The sequence below is a fragment of the Tupaia chinensis genome, unplaced genomic scaffold, assembly GCF_000334495.1.
Source record: "Tupaia chinensis unplaced genomic scaffold, TupChi_1.0 Scaffold000356_2, whole genome shotgun sequence".
NCBI classification, from domain to species: Eukaryota; Metazoa; Chordata; class Mammalia; order Scandentia; family Tupaiidae; genus Tupaia; species Tupaia belangeri.
Window position 1 is genome coordinate 132,969 of NW_006159852.1, and position 11,842 is coordinate 144,810.

Here is an 11,842-nt window from a genome sequence, read left to right on the forward strand (position 1 = left end):
GTGAGGCGGGACGGCCCCCCTCTGCTGCCGCTGCCACACAGCCGCCTGGGGGTGCAGCCTCCTCCCTTCATGTAAACAGGGCCAGATGGCGACGCAGCCCACAGCAGTGCTCGGCAAGCCGCTCCCCCATGAGGAGGCTCCTGGTTCACGTCCCGAGACCTCCCTGAGGCTGCCAGGCGTGTGCGTGCCCGTGGTCTGGAGCCGGCCGAGGCTGGGGGTGGGGGTGGAACATGGCACGAAGGTCCCACTAGGCATTGTCGGTCTCCCTCTGTGTGCGTCTCTCTCTTCTGTCTGTCTCGTGCGCGTCTCTGTCTCATGGAAGAAACAGGTACGTAAACTTAGCAAGAACCAGCTCTCTGTCCCCTGAGCCCCATGCTGTTCAGTAAAAGAGAACAAAACCCACGAGTTCTCGGCTGCCTGAACAACTGCCCACGGCCCCCACTGTCTCAGGAGCAGACTCTGTGGTACTCTCCACCCCGGCCCCTCGGCCCCTCTCCTTCCCTCCCTGCCCCGCTGGCTCTCTCCCGCCCCAAGCCCTGCTGGGTGCTTCCTGCCTCGGGACTTGGGCATCCTCCTCTCCCTGTGCTGAAATGCTTTTCCTGCATCTTCCTGTGGCAGAATCTTCCCCATTCTTCCAGCCTCTGTCTGCAAATCGCCTCCCTAGAGGGGCCCTTTGTAATCTTAATTAATTTTCCCACTTCCCATTGCATTTTTAAATATAATATGATATATATATACACCATCAAAAATATATTTATTTTATTAACTTTATTATTATTATTTTCCAGTTTGATCAGACAGAGAGAGAGAGAGGGAAAGTGAGAAAGCAAGCCACCACGTCCAGGACTTGAACCGCAGTCAGCCAGGTGGGAGTGTCCAGTGCTGTAACCACCACGCCACCTGCCGGCCCCCATTGCGTCTTAACCACAGGAGTGACTAGGTGCAAACCTCCCTCGGAGTGGGGGGCTCTTGTGCTCACAGCACACAGTAGGTGCTCACTGAAACAGGACGCAGAGGGGCCGGCAGGTGGCGTGGCGGTTGAGGCACTGACTCCCACATGGCCGACTGGGGTTCGGTCCCAGACCTGCCGGCTTGCTCTCCCACTCTCTTTCTGGTGAGCGCATGTGTCCTGAAGCAAAGGGAAAAAAGAACAATAGCGATAAATATAATTAAATAAAAGTAGTTCTTTATAAAATCAGGAGGGGATCAAGAGGCAGTTAAGTGGAGGATTAAAACACATGGGGTTCTGAGGTCCAGGGTTCGAGTCTCGGCTTGGGCCTTGGCATGCTGTGTGGCCTCAGGTGAATTGTCCAAGCTCTCTCTTCTTCGTCCAGAAGCGGGGATACACACTCTCGGGTGTGGGGAGCTGCAGGAGCAGAGCGGGGCCTGCCCCTGGAGACCTCGAATACGCACGCCAAACCCCAACCAGAAACACATAGATCCTTTATCATTTCTGCAGATGCCCCCAGATCCTGCCCCGGCCCAGCTCAGCGCCTGGTCTCAGGGCACCAGGAATGTGCCCGGGGGGAGTGAGTGTGTGGACACACAGCCAGAGCTGGGCACGGGCTACGGTCTAGGCTACGCCTACCACATCCGGCCTCCCTTCCCTGCTTCAGCCTGAGGGCTCACTTGGGCTGGCCTCCACGGGGCCCAGATGCGGGCACCTCCGGCCTCTGCAGGGGCATGTCCCCTGCAGCCGGGACGGCGCCTTCCCATCCTCCTGCTTCTCTCGGGCCAGATACACACGTGCCCGGCATGTTTTTCAAGCTGCCGAGGCCAGGACTCAAACCACAATCAGTCCCGTGTGCGCCAACTCCCTTAACCCCTGGGCGACGGCAGTGTCTCCTTTCACTCTGCATCTCTGTCTGGCCTCACCACCGCCCGGCTTTGCAGTCCTGGCCGAGCCACGTCGCCGCTCACAGACCCAGTTTCCCCTCCAGAAGGTGGCTGGGATGTGAGTGCCCAGGGCCCCGCGGCCGTGTGTCCTCCATGGGGACGCTGGGGACGCCGGTGGCCGCTGCCATTCTGGGTCCATGAGCATCATCGGGGCCAGTCCCCCCCTTTGAGGCTCGGTCTCCACTTCTGGCCACACTCCTTCCACAGACACAGATGGGGCTCTGCCTGGGTGGGCAGGAGGGGGCCTCTGCCGGAGCCCGTGGGGCCGCAGCCAAAGCGGGGGCCCGCGGGCTGGCACAGGCGGGCCTGGCTAGGCTGACGGCCCTGTCCTCGGTCGCCCGGCTTCCCCGGAGGCGGCTGGAGAGGCGTCTGGGCCTGGCTGTCTGCGAGGCGTCTGGGATGGCGCTGAGCCCCGGGTGGGGGAGCTCTGCACTGACTCGGCACCTTCCGGATGCCAGACCTGGCCCGTCCCAGCTGCCTGCTCACTTCCCCTTTTTTTAAAATCCCTCTCTCTTTTTTTTTTTTAGGTTTATTTCTTCCATGAATGAGAGGTAGGGACGACGGCGCCCTCAACAGGGCCTCGAAATCATGCTTCTCCCCCGGCCTCAGCCAGCCCCAGGTCATGGGCACACCAGGCCTGGTAATAGGGAGTTCCCGGGATGTGAACTTGGAGGCTTCCCACTGCGTGTCAGCCTCACAGAGCTGCCCCCCCCCCACCGCTTTTCCTTTTAGTCATGCTGATCACTGCTCATTCTGACTTTGCTCTAGAAGCACGGCCCCCACCTCCAGGAAGTCTTCCAGATTCACCAGGCTGGGTCAGGTGCCTCCGATGGCTAGCACTGGCTCAGAGCCAGCCCACCCCTTTCCTTTGTAACTGTCTTGGTTCTTGCCCCATCCCCCTGAAGCTAGAACCTAGGGGCCTGGGGACCAGCAGATGGCGTGGTGGTTATGTCACTGGACGCCCAGGTGGCCGGTTGTGGTTCGAGTCCTCAACCCAGCAGCTTAAAGTTCATGCCGGACAGATATCCGAGAGGAGAACAGAGAAGGAACTGCGGTGTGGCCATTCTTTCGGTGGGGGGGATTTCTCACTTTGTCTCTCTGTCTCTCTGAACCTGGAGTTGTCATGGGGGCAAGGCCACTGGGATCCGACCCTCGCCCCCAAAGTCTCAACTCCTTTTTTTTTTTTTTTTTTTTTGCTGTAAGGCATGCGCACTCACTCAAGAGGAGAACAGGAAGTGACAAATCACCCCCCAGGGGGGACGGTCACGCCGCAATCCCTTCTCCTCCATTCTCCTCTCGGAATCTTGGGCACGCACGCACACGCGCCCGGCGTGAGTTTAAGCCACCGGGTCTGGGACTCAAACCATAGCCGACTATGTGGGAGTCCAGCGACATAGCCATTATGCCAACTGCTGGTCCCCTAATTCTTTTTTTTTTTTTTTAGAGGTTTTTGCTATAGGGTGCATGCACTCTCCAGAGAGACAGAGACAGACAGAGAGACAGCGAGAAATCACCCCCCGGGGGATAGCCACGCCACAATCCCTTCTCCATTCTTCTCTTGGGACTTTGGCCACGCACACACACACGCCTGGCATGAGTTTCAAGCCACCGGGTCTGGGACTCAAACCGTGGTCGACCGTGTGGGAGTCCAGCCACGTAACCACACCACCACCAGTTAGCCGCCCTCCGCCGAGTTTCACGCACTGCGTGGACGTCCCCTGCTGAAACCCTCCTCCTCCGGTTTCCCGGCGGGCTCTGTGATCACCACTCCCGGTGGAGTAGCAACCCCACCAGGGCAGGGACTTCGGGGTACCTCGGCAACTTCTCCGGAGATCTAAAACGACTCCAAAAGAAACCGTTTATTTTGAAAGGAAAAGTGTAAACGGATCACGAGGGAGCACACGGGTGAGCCGCCCACGCGCCTGGAACCGAGCGGCTTCGAGACCGGGTCGTGGGCCGCCCCGGTCATGGCGGGCACCGCGGCCCGAGGGCAGCTGGGCACAGGCCGGGCGGCCCCACGGCAGCTGGGGCGAGAATCCACTTTCAAACCCACTTTATTCTCTGCAAACACTCCTCACCGCCACCTCCCTGCCGGATCTCCGCAGCCAGGGGCCGCGGGCCTCAGGAGGGCCTGGGGGACCTGTCAGAGGGCGCACTGGCCTCGGCCGCCCCCATGGACGTGGCACTGCAGAGGCGGGGCGGGGTAGCCCGGGCCAGCAGCTCCAGCCGGGAGCGCAGTCGGGCCTGGACGGCCCAGATCGGGGGCTGGTGTCCGGGCAGGGAGAGGTCCTCGTCGCCCAAGCTGTCGACGGTGGAGTCGGAGCCGTCCTCAGTGCTGGCCACAGACTGCTTGCACACGGGGCAGGAGCGCGGGGCGGCCTGGGCGAGCCAGGGGTCGATGCACTTGCAGTGGTAGGTGTGGGAGCAGGGCAGGATCTTGAGCCGGTCGCCCTCCTGGTACTCGTCCAGGCAGATGGCGCAGAGGTCGCTGCGCCGCGTGAAGGTCCGCACCTGGGCCTTCTGGCTCTGCGTCTTGGCGGCCGCCTCCGGGGTCCACCAGGGCCGGGCCCAGAGCCACAGGCAGCGTAGGACGAAGAGGGCGGACATGGCGAGGGCCAGGGTGCGGCCCAGCACCCAGGAGAGCGCCAGCACAGGGTGGCAGTCCAGGTCGGGGCAGGGCGGGTAGTCGGGCAGGAGGAGGACGTGGGCGGACTTGTCGCAGCGCAGGATGACCCGCAGGTCCTGCGAGGCCGCCTCGCCCACGAACACGGCGGGGATGGCGATCTGGCGCCGCAGGTCCTCGTACACGTGCGCCATGCGCACCAGGTCGTCCGAGTGCACGTTGTGCACAATGGCGGCCTCGAAGCCGGCCCGCTGCGCGTGCAGCACCTTCAGGTCGAAGGTGCAGTCGTAGCGCCGGATCAGGACCACGGCGCCCAGCGAGCCGTTGCCGGGCTGCGGGCCCTCAATGGGCTGGCACGCGTTGGCCGGCTTGGCCTCCATCAGGTAGCCCCGCACGCCCTCGGGGGCCAGGGGCGCGCCGAACAGGGCCGGCAAGTCCACGAAGTCCACGGTGCTTGAGTTGCCGTCCAGCACGGCCCTCACCACCGCCTGGGAGGGCACCGCCAGCCACGAGAGCATCAGCCAGGCCCCGAGCGCCGCCAGGGCCAGGGCTGGCCGCAGCCGCCCCATGGCCACCGCCTCCTCCGCTGGGGCCTTAGACGGGAGGCCGTCGGGCATCTCCAGGGCCTCCCAGGGGGCCCGCGGCCGGCATGGCGGGGAACGGGAGCTGCGGATGGGGCGTCAGGCACGGGCTGCTCTGGGCAGTGCCGTGTGCATCGTGTCCCCAGACGGTCTCAGGAACTGCGGGCCCCACGGCCTCTCTGGCAGATGATACTGAGGCCAGGAGCCCTCAGGGTTCTAAATGCTCCTGGCCTCTGTGACATCACATCCTGTGACACCCCCCCCTTCCCCCAGGGTCCCTGGTTGTCCGGGCCTGTGGCCCATAGGACCCTCCTGGGTCCCTGGCCTCAAGGGCCGAGCAGCCTCGGGACCGATTTCAGAGTGCCCTCAGCTCCCGGAGCCCAGGGGCAGGCTGGCAGCCCCGGGCAGGGATCAGGGCTCACGCCTCCACCCGCAAAGGGCCAGGTCACCCCCCAGCGGGGCCCGGAGAGGCTCATAGCTCTTCCCACACCAGGGCTTTTCCTATAGGATTATTTCGTTTCATTAATAATTATTATTTTGGAGAGATTTTTGCTATAGGGCGTGTGCACTCCCTGACAGACAGAGAGAGAAAGAAAGTGAGCAAGCACCCCCCAGGGACAATGCCCACGCTGCAGTCTCTTCTCCTCCACTCTCCTCTCGGGATCTTGGGCACGCACGCACACCCGCTGTCGTGAGGGTTAAGCCGCCAGATTCGGGACTCGAACTGTGTTTGACTGGGAATCCAGTAATGGAAGTGCTATGCCGTCTGCTGGTTCCCCCAGTGTGTTTTTCTTTTTTCTTCTTTCTCTCTTTTTTTAAAGAATTATTTTATTTAACTTTATTAATTATTATTATTTCCCAGTTTGGTCAGAGACAGACAGAGGGAAAGTGAGAAAACAAGTCACCAGGTCCAGGATTTGAACCGCGGTCCGCCTTGTGGGAGTCCAGCACCTTAGCCACCTCGCCACCTGCCGGTCCCACCCCCAGTGTGTTTTTCAAGCTGCCAGGTCCAGGGCTGGAACCACGGTCGGTCACGTGGGATCCAGCCGCCTTCCCCGCTGACCGTGGGCTGACTGCTCATTGCGCTCTGTCTGGGTGTCTGTGTCCGGGTCTCAGGTCTGTTTGTCTCTGTCACCTCGGTCTCTCCCTCCCGGCCCAGTGCCGTCACCTGGCCCGCTGCGACCCGCGGTGGAATTGGGCAGGTTGGAGATTGAAGATGTGTCTTCTCGCACCCAGAGGAGCACGAAGCAGTGAAGGGGGAGAGCTGGCTTCCAGCCCAGCCTCGGCCCTCACTGGCCGGGCGTATCTCTCAGCATCCTCCAGAGAGACGGGCGCATCAGGGTAAACACACGCCCACACGCATGTAGAACAAGGGATTTACGTGCCAGCCGGGGACCTGGAGGGGAGGGCGACCGGACGACAGGGGGCCGACCCGGCAGTTTGAATCCTAGCCTGATGGCCTGAGAATCACTCCAGGAGTGTGTGCGTGCCCGACACCCCAAAAGGAGAGGTGGAGGAGGAACTGAGGTGCAGCCATGCCAGGGCCTCATGCCGGGGCCTCACCTCTCTCTCTCTCGTGAGCATGCACCTTCCGGGAATTAGAAAAAGAAGAAGAGGGACCAGACGGCGTAACGATTACATCGCTGGACTTCCACGCAGTCGAATGCAGTTCAAGTCCCAGACTTGGCAACTTAGAACTCACACCGGGCGCGTGTGCGTGCGTGCCCAAGATCCCCAGAGGAGAATGGAGGAGAAGGGATTGCGACGTGACCATCCCCTCTGGGGGTGATTTCTCCATTTCTGTCTCTCTGTCTCTCCAGGGAGCTCATGCATCCTCTAGCAAAAGTTTCTCTTAAAGAGAGAGAGGGAGAGAGAGAGGGAAGGTGGGAATAGAAGCCCACTCCCTGTCTATCCTTCCCACACTTCTCGCTGACCGGGTGGTCTGCCCACAGGGAAAGCGGGTCTTCCCCTCCCGGCCCACTAACTCGCACGCCCATTCTTCCTGAGGACACTCTCCCGGACACACCCGGGGACAGAGTTCCAGCAGCCATCCAGGCTTCCTCCCATCAGTCGCTCCGGGTGGGGGAGCCGCTCCTCTCTCAGCATCAGGATCGTGAGAACACTCCACGTAGACCCTACGGTGTCTCCGCCCACGGACCCTCCCACCACCCTGGGAGCGTGGGTCTGCGTTTTCCCTGTCCTCCCTGGGGGGAGCTGGCATGCGGAACGCCACAGCCGAGCAGACGCTGAAGCAGGCCCCCGTGTCCCCTCCCCTGCACCCGGCTCCCACACCTCCTGCCCCTCTGGCTTCGGCCCGGGGGCCTGGCTGCGAATGAAACAGCTCTGCCGTCCGAGGTCAGACTGCTGCTTTTGTCCTCCCTCCTGTCCTGCTCCAAGGTCTCGGGTTCCGTGCCAGGGTGATTAAACTCGTGGAGACAGAAAACTCTGCTGGGAGAAAGGATCTGTCTACACCCAGGCGTCCTGGGCTTTCACCGCCTCGTCCAGAAGCCTGTGTCCGCCCAGGGCTTGCAGGGGACCAGGGGTCAGAGGAGGAGAGAGCCCCCACCCACGAGTGACCCCAACCTGCTGGTCGACACCCTTGCGTTCCACCTCCTTGTGGGCCGTGGAGAGATACAGACCAGAGAGACAGGGACCAGCCCAAGACCAAGACAAACCCCAGCGTGTGTCAGCGACTGAAGTGGCTGCTGTTTAGGCCATGGGCCAGCGAGCCAGGGCACCTACGGTATGCCGGGCTCCTTGCTCAGTGTTCGAGACACGACACAGAATCCCCTTTTAATTTATTATTTTTCAGAGATTTTTGCTATAGGCGTGTGCGCTCGCCAGAGAGACAGAGAGACAGAGAGAAAGCGGAAAATCCCCCCCAGGGGGGATGGCCACGCCGCCATCCCTTCTCCTCCATTCTCCTTTTGGGATTTTGGGCACGCACGCACACGCGCCTGGCATGAGTTTCAAGCCGCCGGGTCCGGGACTCGAACTGTGGTCGACCGTATTCCAGTCCATCCCCGTAACCATTACGCCACTTGCTGGTCCTGTCTCTGCTCTCTTAATACCATCAAGATGGCTCAAGCGTGGGGGTGCACGTCCAAACCATAGTAATTGTGGAGTAGATTCCTTGATAATTCTGCCATTTTTTTTTTTTTTAAATTTGCTATAGGGCATGCGTGCTGGCCAGAGAGAGACAGAGACTATGGAATCACCCCGCTGGGCAGGGAGGTCGGCCATGCCATCCCTTCTCCTCCCTCCTCCTCTCGGGATTTGGGCACGCGCCTGCTGCATTTCTCCCGCTGCCGGGCCTGGGATTTGAACCGCACCGTTGGCCGTGTGGGACCCACCCCCGCTTAACCACCGTGGATTCCTTAGTCATTTCGTAGCCGTGTGAAGGTCTTGGTTCTGGTCATCGTGCCGTGGTTACGGAAGAACTGACTTCAGAGGAAGCTGCGAGAAGGGTCTGCAGGGACCACAGCTATCTCTGCCGCGCTCTGAGTCTAAAATTACTTCCAAATAAGACATCTTTGAAAAACCAGAAAGCGTAAGGCACCAAAGAAAGCCTGAGAAGGAGGCAGGAGCTGTGGTAGCGGGGGGCAGGGGTGCCCTCTCCGAGCGTGAGGTAGGGGTGTACACGGAGCCGGAAAGTGTCCTCGTCCGTGCCGCTGCAGGACGCCTGAGCCTGGTGGTTATGGAGAGAGGGGTTTATCGCCCCACGGCTGGGGGGCCCTGGGTCCGGGGCCACACGCAGGGAGGTGCTTTTTTCTTTCTTTCTTTCTTTCTTTCTTTTTTTCTTGGGAGTTTTGCTATAGTGCGTGTGCACTTGCCAGAGGGAAACAGAGAAAGAGAAAGAGAAGTCACCCCCAGGGGGAATGGCCATGCCACAGTCCCTTCTCTTCCATTCTTCTCTTGGGATTTTGGGCACGTACATTCCTGCAAACTGCTCCTGGGGTGATTTTCGAGCTGCCGGGTCGGGGACTCGAACCCTGCAGCCAGCCACGTGGGCTCCGGTGCCTTAACCTCCGTGCTACCTGCTGGCCTGGGTGGGTTTTCCTGATGGTGGGCCCTGGAGACCATGCCAGGTATCATTGGGACGTGAGGGCAGAGGTCTCTGTGGCTGGGCATGCAGGATCCTCTCCTTCCAAACCCATACCTGCAGCCCGCACCCTGACCTCCCTCCAAAGCGCTCCTCCTGACACCATAACAGGTGTTTGGTTCTGTTCTTACGGCCAGAGGGTTTGTGCGCCAGCCAGAGGGAGGGGAGGAGGGAGTGCAGGAGGGAGAAGGCACCCCTGCGTGGGGTGGGAGCCCGTCACCCGTCTCCTCCTTTCCGCCATCCTGCCCGGATTTGAGCACACACATGTGTGTTTTGCAGGCCGCTGGGACAGGGATTCGAACCGCTGTCCACCACGTGGGATCCAGCTCCCCACACGCGGCACCTGGTGGCCCTGCCGTGGGACCAGCCCGACGCCATGCCCGAATTACATTTCCTGCGCTTCTGCCGGGCCTGCTGGGGCTGAGGGTCAGAGAGAGACCCGGGGGTCGCCCGGCTGCCAGCTGGACTGTCACGGGGGTGGTCTGGGCAGGGCCTGGGCCCGAGGCCACATGCCCGGCTGGCAGCGGCTGGCAGCAGCTGGCCGTGATGTAACTCGTGGGGCGGAAGCTCCGCCGGCCCCAGGCTCTGAGACACAGCTTGCTTAAATGCTAACAAGTTTTGCCTCCGAATGGTGGCGGAGCGCGTGTGTATGTGTGTGTTTAATTCTGGAATGAGTTTAATTCTAATTCCGCCGACTTTGGGGATGGGAAACAGCTGTCTTAATGAGTTAACAGTGGGTTTAAAATAGCGGGCATCTGTTCGCCGTCTGAGCAGCTCCGAGGCGCCGGGCTCTCGGTTTCGGGGGCCCCTGGTTGTGGTTCTGGGGATGGTTCGACACAAGGGGCCGGGGGGCCTGAGACACAGTGGGCGAGTCACCCCCTCCCTGGGGCTTTGACCATAAAGGCGGAGGCCGGTCAGCTAGGACGCTCCAGGCAGGCCCTGTGTGGGGCCGCGGGCACCGGGAGGGAGTCGGGCTGGCTGTGGCCGTGGCCGAGAGGAAGCACCCCACACCCCGAAGGTTCTTCCTGACGAGGCCAGGACCACCCTGTGCCTCAGTGAACTCTTCTGTGAGTGGGAAGGTTCACGAGCTTACACGCCTTCACACAGGTCAGTGCACGCTTAGAGGTGCCGTGTACGTGTGCAATTCCTTTTTTAAAATAATTATTTAATTTCTTTTTTTTTTAACAGAGATTTTTTGCTATAGGGCATGTAAGCTCACCAGAGAAACAGAGAGAGAGGGGGAAAGTGAGAACTCACTCCCTTCCCGGGGGGACGGCCGCACCACAATCCCTTCTCCTCCACTCTCCTCTCGGGATTTTGGGCACACGTACCCAGTGTGCATTTAAGCCGCCAGGTCCAGGACTCGAACCGCAGACAACTATGTGGGAGTCCAGCGGCGTCAACGTTACGCCATCTACTGGTCCCTTATTATTATTTTTAATTTGCTATAGGGCACGTGTGCTCATCAGAGAAAGAGGGAAAGTGAGGAAGCAAGCTTCCAGGTCCAGGACTCCAACTGAGGTCAGCCATGTGGGAGTCCAGGACCTTAACCACCATGCCACCTGCAGGCCCCAGAAGTCTTTTTTTTAAAGAAGTAAATATACGAGGAACTGCAAAAAGTTTACGAGAACCGTATATGAGAAAACCACGCATGGGGGCCAGCAGGCAGTGCACAGGTTAAGGTGCCGGGTCCCACATGGCCGACTGTGCTGTTCGATTCCCGGACCCGGTGGCTTGAAGAACATGCCGGGTGCGTGTGCATGCGTGTCCAGAATCCCGAGAAAAGGGACTGTGGCGTGGACATGCCCCCAGGCAGTGACTTCTCGCTGTCTCTCTGTCTCTGTCTGTCTCTGACTAGAGCGCGTGCCCTAGAGCCAACTAAAGTAATAAAGGGACCACGTGATGCAGCCTCGCCACCCCTGGGTGTGTGTTTACCGAGAGCGAGGAACTCCCGAGTACGCCGGGCCTGGCACGCACATGCTCCAAAACGGCCCAGCTGTCCATCAGCAGGTGGGCGGGCAAGCAGATGGGCCCGGCCGACTGACCGCAACCGGGCTACTCGGCAGCCGTGGGAAGGGACGGAGCAGGGACCAAACACGGGGAGCGCGCGTGCGGTGTGACAGAAAACGCAGTCCCCCACGGGGTTCCGGGGGCAGGGTGCCTGCAGCCTGGGAGGGGAGGTGGGAGGACCAGCAGGAGCTGGTGCTGCAGCGGCCCCGGGCCTCGGGGTGGACGGTGCCGGGGTTCTGCGCACGCTGCTGTCTGTGTGAGCCCCCTCTGGCCGCCTGGCGGGTGTGCTCTCAGTGTCCTCATCCGTAAACGACGCTGCAGGGACTTCAGAGGGTGCCTGGGGATGAAAGGAGCGGGCCGAGGGGTGGGTACAAAAACGGTTGGCATTTTTCACCTCCGTCCACACACACGTCTGTAAAACACTGCATTAGTGGGCAAAGCCAGGTGGTGTGGGGCTAAGGCGGGGGATCCCACACGGCCAACCGCACAGTTCGAGTCCCAGGCCCAGAGGTTTGAAAATCACCCCAGGTGTGCATGCATGGGTGCCCGAAATCCCGAGAGGAGGACAGAGAAGGGATTGCGGCGTGGCTGTCCCCCGGGGGCGACTTTTTACCTTCTCCCTCTCTTTCC

The 11,842-nt window shown here is 60.6% G+C and overlaps 1 protein-coding gene across 1 annotated transcript; it reads right to left on the reverse strand.

Annotated features, from left to right (window-relative positions):
• Positions 1 to 3,916: 3,916 nt before the first annotated feature.
• On the reverse strand, positions 3,917 to 5,289 carry ZNRF4 (zinc and ring finger 4). The gene has a single exon (XM_006152758.2). The coding sequence runs from the start codon at positions 5,134 to 5,136 to the stop codon at positions 4,018 to 4,020; it is 1,119 nt and encodes a 372-aa protein (XP_006152820.1). The 5' UTR covers positions 5,137 to 5,289; the 3' UTR covers positions 3,917 to 4,017.
• Positions 5,290 to 11,842: the final 6,553 nt, after the last annotated feature.

What these genes read in the sequence shown, in the direction of transcription:
- ZNRF4 (XM_006152758.2), bottom strand. Translation starts at nt 5,136, where the DNA reads ATGCCCGACGGCCTCCCGTCTAAGGCCCCAGCGGAGGAGGCGGTGGCC.